The following is a 19,325-nucleotide window of genomic DNA, read 5'->3' on the forward strand; positions in this document are numbered from 1 at the left end:
ATTCTAGCTTTTGCTTTTTCATATGATAACCATGTAACTGCTATTTTAGTGAATGTAGATAATGATTTCCCTCAGACATACACTAAAGACATAGATGTTTTTTCTGCAGCTGTGTTTTATTGATTCTTCCCTTAAGTCTTAATTCAACAGATAATTGGAAAGGTATTTGCATCTTCAAGAGATTGGAGTTTAGGAATCAACTGCATGTATGAGGATTTTTATCAATATTTATCAATAAATCTCAAATTGCAATAGGTAGACCTGTGTAGATAAGGCAGGGCTTGGGACCTTGTCATATTTTGTTTGATTAAAAATTTTAAAAGCAAATACAAATTGTATGGAGAAAAGAATAAAAAAAATTCCTTGAGAAAAAGATAAAAATATTATTTAAAAATACAGGATTTTAAAAAGTAGTTCAATATAGGTATTATTGTTTACATTCTCACAAATGCAATATATTGTATTTTTTTTTTTTACCCTCAGAATACTCTGAGTAAGGTTTAATAATCCTCTGCAAGATAAATACCCATATATCCTTGCACTGATAATGCTACAAAAGGAAAGAATTCCCCTAATATCTAATTTAATAGCAAGATACCTTTTTAACATTGTAAGAGCTTTTATTGAATAACTATTTCAAAGAGTCTTTTATTCAGTAAAGGTTAAAAATATGTTTGGCAAAGTAATCAAAAAAAGACATCTTTATGTATGTCTCAAGGACCAGAACCCAGTCCAACCAAGGAAAACCATGGTGGCCAGAGTGTGCAATCCTTGACTTCATCAGAACACTGAATACCTTTCCCTCCTCCTCTGGAATGAGAAAATAGAAAATAATAGGTAATGAATCAAGAATTGTTTGCAAGAAAGGAAGGAAGAACTAAAGAGCAGTCTAAAAGCTACCTACTACATCAGATAATTTCTCAGAGATGAAAAAAGAAGGAAGGAATTAAATACAAAGTTTGAATTTTCCTAAAGTTTCAGGAAAGATTGAAAAAAACAAACAAACAAACTTGTTTTAAAAATATTCTTCAGAGCTACTGTAAGAAAAAAAATCATGTACATTTAGGATATAATGGTGTTTAATAAGCATTAAGTATTTGGGAACATTAGATGGATAGCACAGAAAAAGACCTTAATTAATCCAATTGGATTCATTTTTTGAAATGTGTGCAATTAAGAAAGTCATTAGAAACAGCTATTTGTATACTGCAGAGGACAGATTATTTGTAGTCACAAATACACTATGTCAAGTTCTAATTGGAGTTGCACACATAAAACCTAATTAAAGAGGCATTGTGAGGATTCAAAAGGAACTAAATGATGACTACAGTGTTTCAGACTCTTATTCCACAAAAAGATCTACCTTGACATGTTTTCTGTTGATAGGGATCAAAAAAGTTTGATTTTCTATAGGTAAATCTAAGTCCAAGTATTCTGTTTCATGTTATCAATTTGACTTAAATGTAGATTACTAGAACAAGAGGTGTATTTTTTGCAACTTTCTTCTCAATCATCTCTCAAGTTTTGAAAAAGATATACAAATGAAAAACATAAAGATAGTTTCAAAAACACACACCTGGTTTTAGGTAGAAATTGACTAAACTCAGTTAGCATAATACATTCTTCTGTTAATATGGAAATAACTGGTGCTTGATGTTCATATGACTAGTCAGATGAAACTTAGCTGCATTGTGATTCTCTCAGGTTAGTTATAAGGTCATGCATACTACGGATTTCTTTTTACACAGTAACTTTACATGCAAGAATTACTTAGGCCTATTGTACAGGACTTTATTTGTGTATGTAAGCATATGCATATGTCCTGGCTTATCAACGCTTTTCTGCAATCTGATTGAGTCAGGAGTTTGTACCTTGCAAACAAAATGTGGAGTACTGTGGAGTAAACCTCCCCAGAACATGTTCATGGGAAATATATTTATTTTGATTTTCCATGGAAGATATAAACCTTACATCTTAAGCTTGTCTTGGAGACGTGAGATTAAAGGATTTATGTTATTACACTGATAAAAGAAATAAAAAAAAAAAAAAAAAGAGATTCTTATCCAGAGTCAAATCAAACAAGCATTGTAGGAAGTATTGGGAATTTATCTGCTTTTGAACAAGAATCCTGTCAGTATGATCCAGTTAATGGTTAGCTGACTAGCATATAAAGTTTCTTCATGTACATAATTTATGTATAGGATTTAGGACTACTGAGAAAGTGATGCCACAGACCAATTTCAAACTGTACTAGCAGCATACATAAGGTCAAATCCTCCTCTGTGTGGCAATCTAGGACTATGTAGCAATTGAATGTCTCTCAGACCTTACCTTAACACTTTGCATAGGATGAAACATGCATACCCTTCCTTCACTGTCAAATGCCAGGTTAGCTAGAAGGACAAGCTTGCAAGCAGAACTTTCAAAAATGTAATCATAATTTTGAAGGTGATTACATGATTTCCAGGTAAAGCTATATCTCAGTATGGATACTATTATTGTCAGTTAAATGTTTTTGTTTGTTTGTTTGTTTTAAGTTTTAAAATGATTATTGCCAAGCTTCCTTGCTTCCCGTTTCTAAGAAATATTTTACTGTAGACTGCACATGAAATGCTAATTATAATGACCAATCAGACACACTGTTGTGCAATATAAAAGGCATGTATCTTTCTTCAGTATGCTTCTTTCTTCAGGAAGATACTTATGTTCTGATATATTGCATACTGTTGCATATCAAATCAAACATTTGAAAAGGATGTGTATCACTGGCACTTTGCAATTTGAAAGGCAAAGCCTAATTCATTCAACTTTCTGTGCTACCTAAATATGTATTTGCCATTAACGAGGCCTTTCAGCAAACATGATTTAGTATCATTCCTGAGCAAAACTCCTGTGGAATAGTGGAATTCAGCTGACATTCACTAGAACAGTTATAGCAAAAAGGGAAGTGTATCTGGATTCATTTGTTGACATTATTCGAAGTTTGCTGAGTTAATTGTTAATGTAGATTTGTTATAAAGGGCTAAAGTTAGTATCACTCGATATTTTAGCTACAAGGACAGTAAAGCATAGTTTCTCCTAACTGCCTCAAAAGCTAGCTGAGGTAAAGTCAGTGGGGATATGTGGTTTTTATAGGGGATACAGATTATTTGATTTTAGGCACCATATTAAGTACCCCTCTTCTGAGGTCTGTGTGGGGGACACACTTCAGCTATCCCAGAGGGCACTACACACATGCATCCGAACCCTCCATGAACCTCATGAGTAATGATAGGAACTGGACTAGCCCAAAAGTTTGTATGCTGGCTACCAGCTTGGGCTTTGATGAAAACCCTGAGCATAAGGCAAGACAAAGTTACAAGCACAGTCCTATCACTTGGTACAAAAACAACCACCAAGGACAATGCTATGAACAGCTGGGATAGTGTGTGTATTCACAGCCACTGAGAAATAGTAGCTGGAGTTCCTGGCTACAAAATTCAGAATGAGAAACTAGTATCAGTTTATTTAACAGGGAGACTGATTAATCACTAGAAAAAAACAAACAAACAAACAAAAACAACTAAGAGAGAGCACCCATCAACAGGATAACACCCTAAATGCTCTAAATACCTATAACTTTTGTTTTCTTGGACTGCATGTTCAATTTACAAATAGTAAGGCTTAAAAAAAAAAATTAACTAGATCTATCATGTATTTCACCTCTGTGAGTAAACATTTATGGATGATTCAGGCAACCTAAGCTTATCTTTTCAGATGACTTGAGGAACATGATGGGGTCTAATTTAAAAAAATTATACACAGCTTCCTTAATTTCTCTTTGATGCCTTAGGAGAAACACTTGTTACAGATATATTTACTGTAATAACCAAATGTTGGATGAAAAGAGATTCTTGTTTGAGGTTTATAAATCTGACATATCATTGAGACAAACTGATAATTACATTTTAATGATGTCTAAGTAGTCAATTGAAACTGAAAGAAATTTAACATCTAAATAGCATTTTCTAAGCAAGAAGCAGGAAAACTTTGAAATTTAGGTTAATGACACTATTATCACTGGAGAGGGATTTGGTCTCCAGAAATATCATATTCTCTCAAGAAACTCTTTAGAGTGAAATGTATTATTCAGGAATCTAGTCTATGCATATAAATTGTGCTAAAATAGTATAACACAGTGCAGTGTGTTTATAACTCCAGGAGGCCAGAGCAGGGTCAATGCATGTGCTTGCTATTTGGGGAACAGGTAGCCAGGACATCTGGGGGCCATTAGTACCTACTGGCTGCAACAGCTCACAGTTTGAAACATAGTGCTTCTCCATCCTTAAGTTAGTGGGCAAACTTGCTAAATTACTGATTCAACAAGAAGAAATACATTTTAATGGGAACAACTACCTTTTTATTTATTTATTTATTATTATTTTTTTAAAACTAACTAGCTAATTTCAAATTCTGGTGAATTTTGCCTGAAGCTAATGAAAACTGTGAGAATGTTCTGGCTAGAGTGATGAGTCCCACCTTTAGTTTCACATCAAAGGGAGATCCCTGGCTTTCCTACATCCGAAGTATGGCTTTTACCACTGAACTGAAAGAAAAGTCCACTGAGCCATTAACACAAGTTCAATATGTAGTATTATTCCCGTTTTATAAAAAAAATGATTTCGCTCTGGGTACACTGATTTTTTTTTTTTTTTTTTCCTCTAAGTGACAAAGCCAGCATAAGTAAAGCTCTCCCTGACCTGAAATTTAATACAAAGGAATGCTTCCTGCTTTATCCTGTCTTTTAACTATTCCTCTGGTAAACCTGGTTCCCTTGGGATTTTGTGTCCTAATCAAAATTAGCCAAAGAAATCCTCAAAAACTGAGGTGCTCTGCTCATTCTATTTCAGTGAACTGGGATCATTGCCCCTGTGGGGTTTGTAGGACCTATTTAGCAATAAGAACAAGTTAAACATCAGAAATTAAATCTTGCTGCTACATCATGAGATAGCAAATTATTCTCAAACTCCTCATATTATCTTTTACAAAGACATCATATAAATTACCATCATCCTTAATGTTACTTTCTCATTTGCATTACACAAATCAGTAATTTTATAGTTACTGTATGTTTCTGAAAGATACTTCTAGGGGTAGTTATGCATAACTAAGGGTTGGCAAAAGTGAACCTGACCTACTGAGACAAGCTTGTCATTAAAATGACTTTCTGGACTGTTTCAACTGAATACTTTGCAAGGTAAAACATACAAATACATGACTGCATTTTTTTACATGGAAATGTTAATTTTCGTCTACCCTATAACTCAAATCCTAATGACAATGCTTCAGTTGAATCCCATGTATCTCTCTAAAAAAATGTTAATTTTTTCCTGTACCACAGTTCTTCTACAACTACATATTCTACACATAAATTACCAACACATAGTAGTTATGATAGAAATGTCTTAACATTTATCTGATAGTAAATTAAGATTAATCTTAAAATCAGTCATAAGGATACTGAAGTGAGAAGCTATGAACATACCTAAAGTAATGGGAAAAAAGATCTTTGTAACATAGGTATATAATTTATACCTATCACAGTCATTAATAATACATTTCAGACTGGATAAATAGTCATAGTCACAAAGGAAAGATTCCTTTCCTTCTAGCAGAGAGTATTTTGATTACACCTAATCTGTAAAGAACCAAGGACAGACAGACACAGGAGAGAAAAGGAAAGACTTGAAAAAGAAGACAGCATAGAAAAGTCTCATTATGTGAGATTAGACAGAAGTCTAATAACTGATTACCTATATACCTATTATTTCTAGACTGAAAACTCAGTAGGCACTGTCATATATGAAGTAGTATGTGTCAAGTCTTATGGTATTTTATCCAGTTTAAATAACTGTTAATATATGAAAAAAGTGAACACATTTGTCCATTCGTCCCTTCAAAAATGGTGCTGTAGTACCTTCAGTCCTCATAGCTGGAATATAAACAGGAATTACCAAAAAATAAAAAAATCACTGAAAAGTGAATAGTATTCTTTATGCTTACTAGAATTTAATAAAAAGGTGTAGTAATATACTCTTTGCTTACATATATTTCTAAATGAATAGGGAGTGATAACAAATGTATGGATAAGAAATCCAAAGACAAGACTCATCAACTGCAAAATCCCTGTGAATGTTATTCTGAGTTTCTTAATTGAATTTAAAACATTTCTTTGTCAGCTAGCACAATGCTTTTCTATCTTCAGTTGCTAAATTGAAGTTAAATTAATCTGAACACTTTCATATGTACGTTACACAAATATGTACACTTAAAGACATATTTCATCAGTAGCTTGACATGAAAGTAGTGTTTAAAAATATTCTACATGTAAATTCAAAGAAAAGCTGAAACATATCCCTTGCTTTTTTTGGATTAGAATCGCTAATTTTCTTGAAACTTTGCAAAGGAATATTAAAAGACAGAAAGACATGAAAACATCAAACATTTTAAAAATTAGGCTTTCAAAATTAAATAATAGCACTAAAGTTAGTGATTATGGATGAAACATAAACCTGTTTGTGTACTAAAAGAATTTTCAATGTCATTTTATTTTTTTTTTTCTCAGACACCATCTAATTACACTGGAACTGTGATGCTGCCAAGAGGTTTCCTTTGTGTTTGTAGCTTTATTTTGACAATTCTCCTTAGCTCCTGGAAGCTGTTATGAGTCAGTGTACTGGTTTTACAAGTAGGTACACCAGAGTCAGCACTAAGTTATTATATGATTTAGGTGAACAACAAACTAGGTTGCCGTTTGCTGACAAACACAAGAAAGTGAAGCTGCTAGGGTTTATGGGAAGCCTTTAACTTCTATAGACAGAAATAATACTTTGTTCAATGGATAATGCAAACAATCTTTTCTCTGTTCTGAAAAATTCATGTAGTTAGTCACTAAAATGGTTCACTGCTTGCCTATTTTTTAAGAACTGTAGTTACCAAATGATAAATAATTAATGACAATGTGAAACAGAAAATGTCTCTTTCTCTTACTGTTTTGCAAATGAAACAATATTATACAATTGACAAAATTACAATATTTTTCCTGTATTTTATATGCAGCTTTAAAAACATTTACACTGGAAAAAAAACAAAAACAAAAAACAACACACACGGTAAGTGATAAACAGTCATAGTAGATGGTCCTGCCTCTCATTATACATCTGCATAAAAACAACACAAAAACTGACATTAGATTCAAGTATGAGCCAATACAAGAAACTTAAAGGTGGTACTCACTTTTTCTTTAGTCTTCGGTCTTTTTCTGCTTGGGTTCCAAGTTTGCCCAATCCTAGAGATTCTTGTGCTGCTGCTTCTGTTTCCATATAGCCTCCTGTGTTAAAAAAAGGAAACCAAAACAAAACACAAAAAAGAAGAACAACAAAAACAAACATATTTTCCTACATCTCTTTCCCAGTCGTTCTCTCAATCCTTTAATACTCCTTCTGACCTTCCCCTAGTCATCTATATTTTCTTACTTAATTCATGGCATCTACTGTTTGTGGAGAACATCTAATGCTGGCAAGTGTTTGCTACATGGAAAAAAGTAGAAGGAAAATTTGCTTCCTCCTCGTGTTCAGCAGAAATATATGAAAAGGGCACACTGGTCTTCTCCTTTGCCTGTTTGACGCCTAAGTATCAGTCTCATGGTCCTGAGTGAGCAATGCCTTCACGATTTTTTAATCTTAGTTGGGAAACCTGCAGATGAAAGTACCTTCTCAAGAACTGTATGATTATTACTGACATAATATAGCATCAGTTAATGCCATCATGCTAAGGTCTTCACTTTGTCCTCACAGAGAGTCTTACAGTCTTTGATGTCATTATCCTTCCAAACTCCTAAACCAGGGATGACATGAGGAATTTGTCAGAGGAGTAGAAAGCCTTCTCCTTGGAGAAGCCCCCTAGCCACCCAATTGCTGTCATGCCAGGGTAACTCGAACTTGCTTCAAGTCACAAGGAAAACTTGCAATAAGCAAGGACACCTGGACCAAACTATAATCATATTATAAACTGTGGACAAAATTGATATTGTTAATCCATACTGATCAAAATTATGTCTGTTAATGTGAGACTTTTCCAGTGCAGAAGCTGAAAGATTTTTTTTTTTTTTTTCTTAATTGCTGCTTGGATTCAAGGTAGAAGTGAGCTGCTCAGGGAGTTGCCAGCACACAGTCTCCCACCTCTGGTTCTAAGCAGCCCTCACACCTGTACATGCATCTGCATAGACACAGTGGCTGCAGCACTTTGAAAGCTGCTTTCTGCTGTGCTCCTGTTCAGAAGTGGCACAGAAATACAACGTTACAGGAAATGCTGATGCTTTTCTCCATTTGTCACTGGCAAATTCTTATTTTTCAACTAATGGATAGTAAACAACTGTAGAGTGGACACCAGGATAATTAGGACAGCACAATATAAAATAAAAGATTTCTATTCTGATTCAGGGATTTTAAGCATAAAATGAAGTGTAAATGGTATCTAGCAAAATATCATCACAGGCTTTTGCAAATCACATTTACATGCATTTCAACCAAATGGGAACAAAACCAACTGCAGTATTATTTTATGACATTAAATTACAAAAAATGATTTTCAAGCAGCACTTTCAAAGCAGGTGTAGTTCTACCTCTACCACTGGCTAGATGGATTTTTTCTTCAATAAAGAGGGCACTAATTTTCCACATCTCATGATGAGAATGATGCCTCCAATCACAAACACAAAAAACAAAACTGTATACTGTGCTTATTCTCATCTGCTTTTCAAAGTCTTACAAAATATCTCATCAAACATTTCTTGCTGACTCTGAGAGAGCAGCTCACCAGATGTTACGTGTAGACAGTATGATGGCAGTGCAATGAGGGATTAGAATCATAGAATCATTGAGGTTGGAAAAGACCTCTAAAATCATCTAGTCCAAACCTTTAAACTAGTACTGAAATCCACCACTAAATGATGCTACTAAGTTCTACATCTAAACATTTCTTGAAGACCCAGGAATGGTGACTCAACCACTGCCCTAGGCTGCCTGTTTGCCTCACAACCCTTTCAGTGAAGAAATTCTCCTAATGTTCAATCTAAAGCTCCCCTGGCACAACTTGAGGCCATTTCCCCTCATCTTATCACTTGGAATCAAAATAAAGAGCAGCACCTCTACATCAGCAAGATTAAACAGAGAACTGGCACTTCAGTGACTGTAACCAGATTTCTGGTTTTGATTCCAACAGCTTTCTTTTTCAACCTTATCACAGTGAAATGATATAAATGTAACTGGTGTCTCTTCAGCATGACAGAAGGAAAAAAAAAAACAACAAAAAACACCTAAAGTGAACTGCAATAGCTTGTAACTATCAATCAAATAGCTAACACAGGCTTTCTATTGATTGACTGATTGAAGGTCCCCATCTGGTCTCAGTTTACTGTTTGTTATAAATCCAGTTCTTCCTCTATGACTGTAGCATCTTGATGAAAGGCAAGATATGTAACGTTCAATAGCTATCCATCTAGAACGTCATTCTTCCTTGACAACACCATTAGATCACCTTACTTCTTGTAAGGACTAAAGGATATGGGGCAATATTATTCAACAACAGACAGATTTGCTTACTTTCCATTTTAGAAAGTTAATCTGTGCTTTTGACAGAGCTAGCAAAAATAACAAGGCAGTGATACTGCAAATACTCTTTGTTCAAGGCTTATGTCCTATCAGCATCAGTGCTGCTATTACCACTTCACTAAGGAACAAAACCTGTAAAGTTCTAATGCTCAAGTATTTTGTTCAGAGAATTTTATTGCTACAGCTCCTACCTTCCTTTGGCAAAATAGCTAATGCAGGAGAATAGTCAATGACTTGATAGAGTTCTCTGTTCACATACTGATCAAGCTCAATGAGCCACTCTGAGGATGACTGTGACATTAAATGATCACTCTCACAGACTGGAAAGTATTGTCAGCATACTAGACTTTACCACACGACAAACACATCTGGGCCTTTGAATGACCAGGGCACATTGTATTGGATATGGTCATTGTACCTGTTTGTATCTCAGGCATGCGGATGACCATGGTTCTGAACAAACTGATCTTGATGATATGATATGCCATACAGATGAACTAGACCAGGAGGTACTAAAAATCCTTGTGATATATTGTTTTAGGGACTAGAATATTTTAATTGTAAGATGAGGAGAATATGCAAATGTGTAGTGTGGTATTCCCCAAGAGAGAGGAGGGGATAAATTTAAAATCGAAAATTTTAAATTCAGAAAATTAAATAAAAGACACCCCTTCCCCAATTATTAACAGAAAGCTTGAAGGATGTAGAAAACTGGAATCCTGATTCTAAGAAAGATATCCTAAGGCCTATGCTTGCCTTTGAACAATGATACAAATGGTTTAACAGAGATGATAAAAATAGCAAATTATGAAAATAATTATGAAAAAAAAGGCGAGTTTAGCAGTGAAAAACTAAATTTTGAAGGTAATGTGGATAAAGGAAATATTTTGGGTGACAGCCTGGATCTTCTGAAGTTAATGGAACTTTGGAGGTTCCAATATTGCTTCTTAGATGAGAGTATATATTACACATGATTTTAGAGACATTATGGAACCAGCTACAGAAGTATTATTTGTACATGCAGTGTATAATAATGTCACTGGGATCCTTAATATCCCATGCATTGCCATGATTTTTTAAATTGTTCCTTTAAGCATAATTGTGTGCACGTACAAATATGCACATAACAAAACAAATTAATGTTTCTGAGGCTCAAAATCAGGTTTCTTGCCTCTGTACTACTCAGTGTTCTATTGAATAAAAGGTATTTTCCATATTCATAAATATAAGTCTGTATCTATATCAAATCAGAATAAGTTTAAGCAAAGAATCAAATCATTCATTTATTGATTTTTAATTAAAGAATTATGTAATGAAAAACATATAAATATACTAACTGCAGTGCAATGATGATACGACTTACTATTTAGGTTTTTGTAACATTATTTTACTATGAATAGAGCTATTAATTATATAGCTGCACTGATATTGAACCTATCATGGAATTAATTCAACTACTACCGCTATTTTAATTTTTATTTATTGTCTTTAAACAATTACTGAATGGATACTGCTACACAAGATTTTTTGTCTTTTGTTATCTTAAAAATTAAGATGAAGAAAACTATTCTGTAATTCAGCTGCTCAACAATGTCTCTTAATTTCTTAAAATATTTTGTTCTTTGTAGTTACTGTAAATTTTTGTATATGCTTCTAAATCTAATTTGCTTAATTAAAATGTGCATTGTACTGAAATCTTTGCTACTGAGCTAAAAGATGGTTGTCACAAAAAATTCATTTAATTGCAAATCTTCACTAATAGCTAATAGTGTAATTTCATGAACTGGTGTTGGGAATTACAAACAGGCTTTATCCAATTATGCATATGGCTTATTAATCATGTTGGCTATTATAAGAAATTAATCTATTGCCAGATTATATTGCTCCTGAGGCAATCTTTAAAGGTGTTATTTTATTTGTGTTCATATAGCGAGGAATTGCAGGGAAGACCAATATATTTATTACATCTTTGTCCTCCGTGTTCCTGAGTTACTGTGAAATCACAAATTATTATACTTAATCCATCAGTATTAATAAAATTTATTTTATATAATGTAAATTTGAATTAATACCCCAGACTAAAGTTATAAAATTCTCCATTAATGCAGATGGCGACATGCAGGTGTATTTGAGAGATCCATTTAATGGGATCCTGAAGTACATTAAACTATGAAGATGATTGAACAAATCAGTTTTATTCTTACCGTAGTGAGGAAAAAATGAATTTAAATCAAGATTAGAAATTATTATTTTTTAAAGAACACAATATAAATAGGAAAAAGGTTGGGGTGTAAATGGAGAATGCTCAGTCCTTTGATATTTTCTCTGATATTTTGATCCTAACTTTGCATAATCTTATGTTGTAGGATTTTATTAATGGGTTTGGTAGTTGCATAAGTTGTGATTAGTATTCGTTAGTATCATATATTAATATGAATTTAGGTGGTATTATTATTTTTATATTTTAATTTATTATTATTTCAGGCCTATGCATCACTTAAGCATTTACACTTACTGCAAACCTTTAAAAATTTTTGTAGGTGTTATATGGTCAACATGCCAATAAAAATTTAGTGCCTCACAAAGCTGTACTCTGACATCTTTGTGACTAGAAAAGAGATATTATTTCTATTTTATTTTACTAAATTTATGTCTGTGTGGCATGCACCTGTACGCTAATCTTAATCTAGCTAAATCAGATAGCCTAGCAATACAGACTGCAGCTAAAGATCAGGGTACATAAACTATGAGCCTGTGCCTTAACTGTGACTTAACTTTCCATTGCTTTTTCTACCTAAATGAAGTTAAATACCTGTTAAATAAAGTTGAGGCATGACTGTTTTTTGCATTTGGTGTGGACATATCTCATGAAACATCACAGAAGAAAAATTTTGCTAGGCATGAATTAGACAAAGATCTTGGCTAGGGAAAAAGGCAAAAAGAAATAGGAGGAAAACAAGGTATTGCCATAGGCAGCATAGCTAATTGCAAAAGTACAGGGAGGACAGCAGTGAAAGGCACTAGCAGATATCTACTGACACACTGCAGTGAGAAAGGCAACTACACCTGCAAGGATTTTCCATATCACATACTTACACCCCTTAGAGTAGAGTGTATACTTAATTCTCTCTTATCTCCTCTTTATGTTTGATTATTTGAGAATACTCAGTCTAATTCAAGAAAGTAGCGAAGCGGCAGGCTCAATCAAGAGGGTAGTAGTTTGTAATTTGTGCTAGTAATTTGTGTCAGAAGTCTTCTTTCATTTGTGTTACAGTTATAGCAAACTCCTGACATATAATTAATGATAACAATGGAGTCTAATGGGAAGGTTCTGCCAGAGTAAAGAGAACAAAAAGCAATTTGGAAAACTGAAAAGAAGCAAAAATTAGAAATGGAAAAATGACTGTGAAGTGGTAACCTTGACTTGGTACCACAAATTTCTTACTCAGCTGTCCAAGTCGAGCCTTCTCTTTTTTACCAAACAAGCGTCCTATTGAGGACTTGATTCCTTTCTTCTTGGGAGCTTTGTGCAGGGAGTCCTGACTGCTATTGACACTGCCAAGACCAATGCTTTCCGGCTCCAATGAAGCAGGCAAACTACTATGAGTGATAATAAAGAAATAGAACAGATAACAAGTTGTTATTATTATTATTTAATTTTATTTTCTTCTGAGCAGCTCTGCAAACAAATGAATTGGTTATAATTTAGTAACAATTTTTCCACAAATGAAATTAATAATCACATCTTGCTCCTTAAGTGATCTAGTAATATGTAGAGCAATATGAGACTGGAAATAAATATTTTTAATTTGCTAAGAACTGATGACAAATACAGGATATTCCTCATATTTGTCTTTCTAGGATTTGCAGGATCACTACTTCTAGTAGTGATCAAAACTACACCTTAAAACAGAAATATCTAGCATTTGTTTTAGCACTGACAAATATCGTCAAGGTCACATAAGAGATAAAGGCAAAGGTTTCTTTCATGGTACAGGAAAAAATTACCAAGAAGAAACATGAAGAGATAAGGACATTTTAGAGTAAACAACATGATTTGAAGAGAGTATTATGTGGTGAAAGTGTTGCACTGATGCACGGTATGGATATCTTACCTTCTGGCATCATTGTGGTACGAAGAAGGAAGGGTATGTGTCATTCTAATAGCTCTGGGTGTTGGAGGAGGAGAAGTTTCACATTTGATTGTGGCTTTATCTTCACGCCCATCTTCTTCAACTACTGCAATCTGGGGGATAGATACTACATTGAGAGCCAAATGGCTTTTCATGAATTTTTCAACATACATTTCACAAATTTGTCAATTGAACTGAAGCATGTTTGGATTCAAGGGCAGTTTTTTTTTTTTTTTTTTTTTTTTTTGAGCAAATTGTAGGGATTCTTATTGTTTATAAAGACATCGGGAAATAACAAAATTGTCTAAACATGGCCACTTGAAATACATATTTGAAAGGACAGAGAGTACACTTGGAGACAAAATTAATTTCTTTTATCCCAAATGGGTTAATCCAGTAAAGGTCTAAACATGAAAATAACCTTATGCATGAGCAGGCCTCTTTCATTAAGCAGGATTATTCATGTAAACAAAATTCTCAGGGAAGTAAGGGAGAAGGTAAATATATAAACAAGACTACTCCCTCTGCAGCTTGTTAAGTGAATGGTCAGAGTACTTGAAAGTAAACATGAAAAAAGGAGTTTTGTCACAACAAATAATAATTTAATTTGAATACTGTCTCCTCTCATGTAAAGATAATTACCATATTCAGATCCAGTTCTGTAAATACCTTTATATTGCTCCGTAAGATTTCAAGCAATCTGACTGTGTGCCCACACTTTGCTTTTAACTGTAACTCCTTTAAGTGTATTCTGTAGAGGCTCCTGCAAAGTATCACTACTGGGCCTTGATTCTTGGAGTAGCAGTGACCCCTGCAAGCCTTTCAAGGTAGTCTTAAAATGACTACGTTCAAGTATTGGATGAAAAGTAGTGAAAGGGGTGCAGTGCCTGGGAAGGAACCCACTTATTTAAATAGCAGAGGAATATGGCAAAAGCACTCTCCCAAGCTTTTAAAAAGCCAGTATCATACCTTTCTCCGATGTTTCCTTAGATCGCTTGGCTTAAATTGGTGACAAAAGCAGCAACAACAAAAAGGAATGATTAATAAATCTTATTTGAGCGTATCAATGCAACACACTTTTTCTTCTGACATTCAGAATCATGAAATAGATATTTAATTAATTTAAGACTTTAAATCAATATTTTCAATTTAATAATAATTTATTAAAAATATTTTTATTTTAAATTTTATAATTTTTATTTATTTAATAATTTAATATTAATATATAATATGGCAATATTGTATACTGATTATAAATGTGGTGTCATAACGTAAGATAACCCTTTATAAATACACCATCTGTGAAAGCAGTTCTTTTTTCCCAAAGTTACAATCCCATTTCTTTTCATAAATTTAGCAAAGAATAGGATACTCCAAATTTATGACGGCAATTTTTAATTTTGGATTTTTCATATAAAACCTTACACTAACCCCATCCCCCCAAACATACATATATACATATATATATATAACATATTTGCAGTTTTATATAATATTATAAACTAATAAGTGATTCACCGAGGATAAACCTAAAATATCAGCAAATACCACATCAGAAAAAGTGGTATCTCTCTCCAGTTACCCTGTCTTAATGAGCTTGGCATCTTTAGTCAATGATTACAAATTCACCTGTCTTCTGTACTGCAGCATTATTTGGTGGTAGAAATCTGATAGAATGTGCTTTGTTCAACCCCTTTTCATTTTTATTTTTTGTTAGATGTCTCATTCATACAAACAGAGCTGAAGAAATTACAGAATGTTTCATTGCATAGACCTGAGATGTGGAAACTCCTGTGATACTGCTCCTCCAACCTACCCCTACCGGACCATTTGGTAACTTGGGCTCTAGAGACCAGACTATTACTTAACTCTTCCCCAGCTCATGTATTCCCACTTGGAGGATGTCTGATAGTGTGCTGTGTCTGTCTCCAGACAGGAAGGTAATGAGATATTCAACATTCAACTCTTGCTAAAATAGTGCAGGGGCAGTGTACTGAAATGATCAATGTATGTGCTTTGTATGGCGTTACTTTTATGGTTTATGATATGTCAAGAGTCTAGCTGCAATTCATACATATGTATCTGAGTTTTAGTCCAGCTATAGCTGGATGCCAGTGAGGCCGTAGCAACATGAAATGTAGAGTCTATACTGCCATTTTGTATTTGAATCTGATGAACACACTGACTGTCTAAATCAAGGCAACTAGGCAGCACAGGTGCCAACTGGGAGGTCAATTTAATCATTGCCATTAATCTGTAGCCAAATTGTTTAGCTTAAACAGTGGGTAGAGTCAAACTGCATATTGAGGAAGGTGTTGCTTTGGTTAAGTGGGTGGCACCACGGCAGCCTGTACATCCACCTTCTCAACAATGGTTTTTACCACCACCAACTTAATTTCTGCTCTTCAGCAGTGGGAACACCAGGGAGAGAAAAAAGAAATGGTGCCTCAGTCTGTCACACCTGCCAGCCATGACCTCCTCTCACAATAAGAAGCTGCTGTCTTTAGTTCCCAAGAAGGCAGCAAATAGAGTCATGTGAGTACAAGTACCTGCCAGTTTCCAGAAAGAGGACAGGGAAGGAATACTCAACTAGATGAAGATAGACAAAAAATTATACTCCCACCTGAGTAGGAGCCACATGGGGGATGAATAGCTGGGCTTCACTCTCAGCTGTTCTTAGCTAGGGAACCTTTTCAGCTAGGAGAGTTAATTTTTGCTTTCTGATTGAAATCAAAGCTCATTTCCCCTCTGCTGAGAGGCCCCATCAGTGGACACTTGTCTCCACATAGAACCATTGCTGCTGCTTCCCAGGAATGGACTGTAGGAGGACACTGATGATGTTCAGATTACCAGAGAAACAGCAAGAAATAAATGGGGTAACATGTATCCTATTCTCCTCGCTGTATATCAGACATCATCAGAATGGGCTGCTTTGATTTTATTCTTAGTGCTTAAGTAGATGAATACACTCAGGCTCTAAATTTCAGTTTGTAGCCCACACTGAACACCACACTCTGTCTGCTTTCTTATCAATATTAGAGTTGAACATCAGAATATGTTGACACATGCTACATTGACTTACATGACTATGGGCAGTTCCTTTTCATCTAGAACTAAAATTATTATTATTTTTTTTTTGAAAATCTCCTTTCAAATCAGAATAGACATATCTCAGAATGTGTATGTAAAGGTACAGTAATATTAGAATTTCTTTGCATGATAATTTGGTGTCTAGGTATTGCAAACTATTGGTAATGTTGAAATATACCAGTTAAATGAATTATTGGAAAAAAAGAAGCACCTATTTCATGTGCTTAATATACTGTCATGAAGAATACATACAAACTGGTACAAGTATGATGAGGTTTTAATGCCTGCTACACATTCCGGGAGGTTTAAACTTGCCAATAGCCCCACTGTGTAATAACTATATCACTTCAGAGCTTTTCATTACAAAACATTTTCCACATATATATGAATTACAGTATTTATAATGATCTGTTCTGTTTCTTATTATTTCCACTGCCTTTGTGCTGAATGCCCTTGATCCTCAGATCAGGATGTCCCTGGTGAATCACGTAGTGCTCAGAAAACACAATAGCAAAAAAAAAAAAAATAAATCACAGATGTCCATATTCTAAGGAATTTACTACCTGTTCATATGACAGAGAGGCAAATATAGAATTAGAGAGATGAGCCATCAGTGAAAAGATGATGCTAGAAATATCACACCTAAAATGGGCATCACAGAGGTTCTTACCAGTGTCATTACCCCCATTCTGTCCATCTCCCTTGCTGGACTGCGAGGTGTGAGTTTAGGAGTTGAGTGTCCACTGGGAGGAGATGAGCTCGCAAGTGATGATGCCGTCACTGAGCCAGTAATGGATGTACCTTGGTGGACTCTGGCTAGGTTTAAGCCTTCCAGGCTCACGCTGGCCACTCTATTCTCTATCTCTTCAGCACGCAGTTCTGTTGACTCTTTTTCTTCTTGGATTAACCTTGTGAAATAAAAGAACATGGTTCAACTTAGGCCAGAATTAGTACTCTAAAGGCATTCTCCGATTCTGAAAGCAAATTTTTCTTCCTTGGTACTTATCATTGTCTCACATATGCACAGAGACTCACATTGGCATACAATATATATGTACAACAGAGGTTATATATGCCCACTACTGACTGTATTTTTAATTTCTCATTATAATTTCTTCCTGTGTTTCTGCATACCCCCAAAAAATCCTAAAAAATAACTAAAAAATACTTTGTTTCAAAGGAGATCCAAAAGAAAAAAAAACAACAAATCAAACATGAGTTTCATAGATCAACCCCAAAATAATATTGAAAAGAGTGTTTTTAATCACCAGAATTACAAAATCCTTTTTCTTAATTCCTCTACCCTCAAAAACAATTGAAAGAATCTGCCCAACAATAACACTTGATGTATGACATGTCAGAAAGACTACTTTCTTTGCAAATGAGAAAGTGCAGGAGAGGGGGAGTTAACAATCTGATTTACCATAGAAAAATAATTCCACTCTTAAGTTGGTTTCATCTGATTTTCTGTTATTAAAGCATAAACACAAATTCAATGTCAAATGAAATTGGGCCTTTGAGAAGGGAATTGCTAGGATAATCCACATTAAAAACAAACAAACAAACAAACAAAAAAAAAGAAAACATGCAAAACAATTTATGTTTCATCCCTACAAACTGATGAAAAAATTAAAGTTTCTGAAGTATTATGTTTTTAAGTGATTTTTGTTATAATAGCTCTTATTGGCGACAAATACTAGTTTCTTCGACATACAAAGCTTCAACAGGATCTTTCCACTGGATTCTTTAGTGTTGCTTAGATGTACTTTGCTCATAAACCCACATTAGAAGGAATCTATTTATGCAAATAAGAGGGAAAAGGATGAGAGATCTAAGTAAAATGACAAAATATGAAGCCTGGAGATGTTGAATCTGTGAAGCAGGCTTGCTTTTTTAGTTATGGTAATAAAAGCCTATATACCAGTATAAGCTTATCAGTAGGGGAAATAAACTCTCAAACAAGCTCCAGCAAAAAAGGCTTTTTCTTCCTTTTTCTTCCTTTCATCACATAAAACTGTACCTACCACCTAAGTCAAGATCCTCTGTTTAATAAAACAATGATCTGACTCAAGATGGAACAAATAATATCTATGTTACCTTTACGTGCAATTCTTTGTCAAAATATTTTATAGTATTATGTAGTTAGAATCACAGAATGGTTTGGGCTGGAAGGGACCTCAAAGGTATCTAGTTCCAACCCCCCTGCCATAGGCAGGGACACCACACACTAGACCAGGTTGCTAATTACTTGTTAAATTTTTAACATGTTAATATCTTTAAAACTTATATACATGTATTTGTTGAATCTACAGCTTCCTGAATTGGTCACAGTGCTGACTTTGTAATAATAAAAATTATGGATAAAGTTCTCTTCTACACATGCTCTAAATACACTGTTTTAACGAGACTTAGCCTCCCAACAACAAAATTTCTCTCTACATTTCTTTCTTGA

General features: G+C 34.3%; 1 protein-coding gene across 5 annotated transcripts in view; it reads right to left on the minus strand.

The window, feature by feature from the left end:
- Positions 1-19,325, minus strand: part of PPFIA2 (PTPRF interacting protein alpha 2) — a gene marked incomplete at both ends in the record, with an annotated part of 310,363 nt that overhangs the window by 21,717 nt on the left and 269,321 nt on the right. For all 5 annotated transcript variants that reach the window (XM_084305872.1, XM_084305871.1, XM_084305870.1 and 2 more), the window contains 5 exons: positions 7,276-7,369; positions 13,096-13,250; positions 13,766-13,896; positions 14,753-14,782; positions 17,544-17,781. In XM_084305872.1, coding sequence (XP_084161998.1) covers positions 7,276-7,369; positions 13,096-13,250; positions 13,766-13,896; positions 14,753-14,782; positions 17,544-17,781 — 648 coding nt within the window. The remainder of the gene's footprint in view (positions 1-7,275; positions 7,370-13,095; positions 13,251-13,765; positions 13,897-14,752; positions 14,783-17,543; positions 17,782-19,325) is intronic.

This window comes from Netta rufina (assembly GCF_964035555.1).
Source record: "Netta rufina genome assembly, chromosome: 1".
Taxonomy (NCBI): Eukaryota; Metazoa; Chordata; class Aves; order Anseriformes; family Anatidae; genus Netta; species Netta rufina.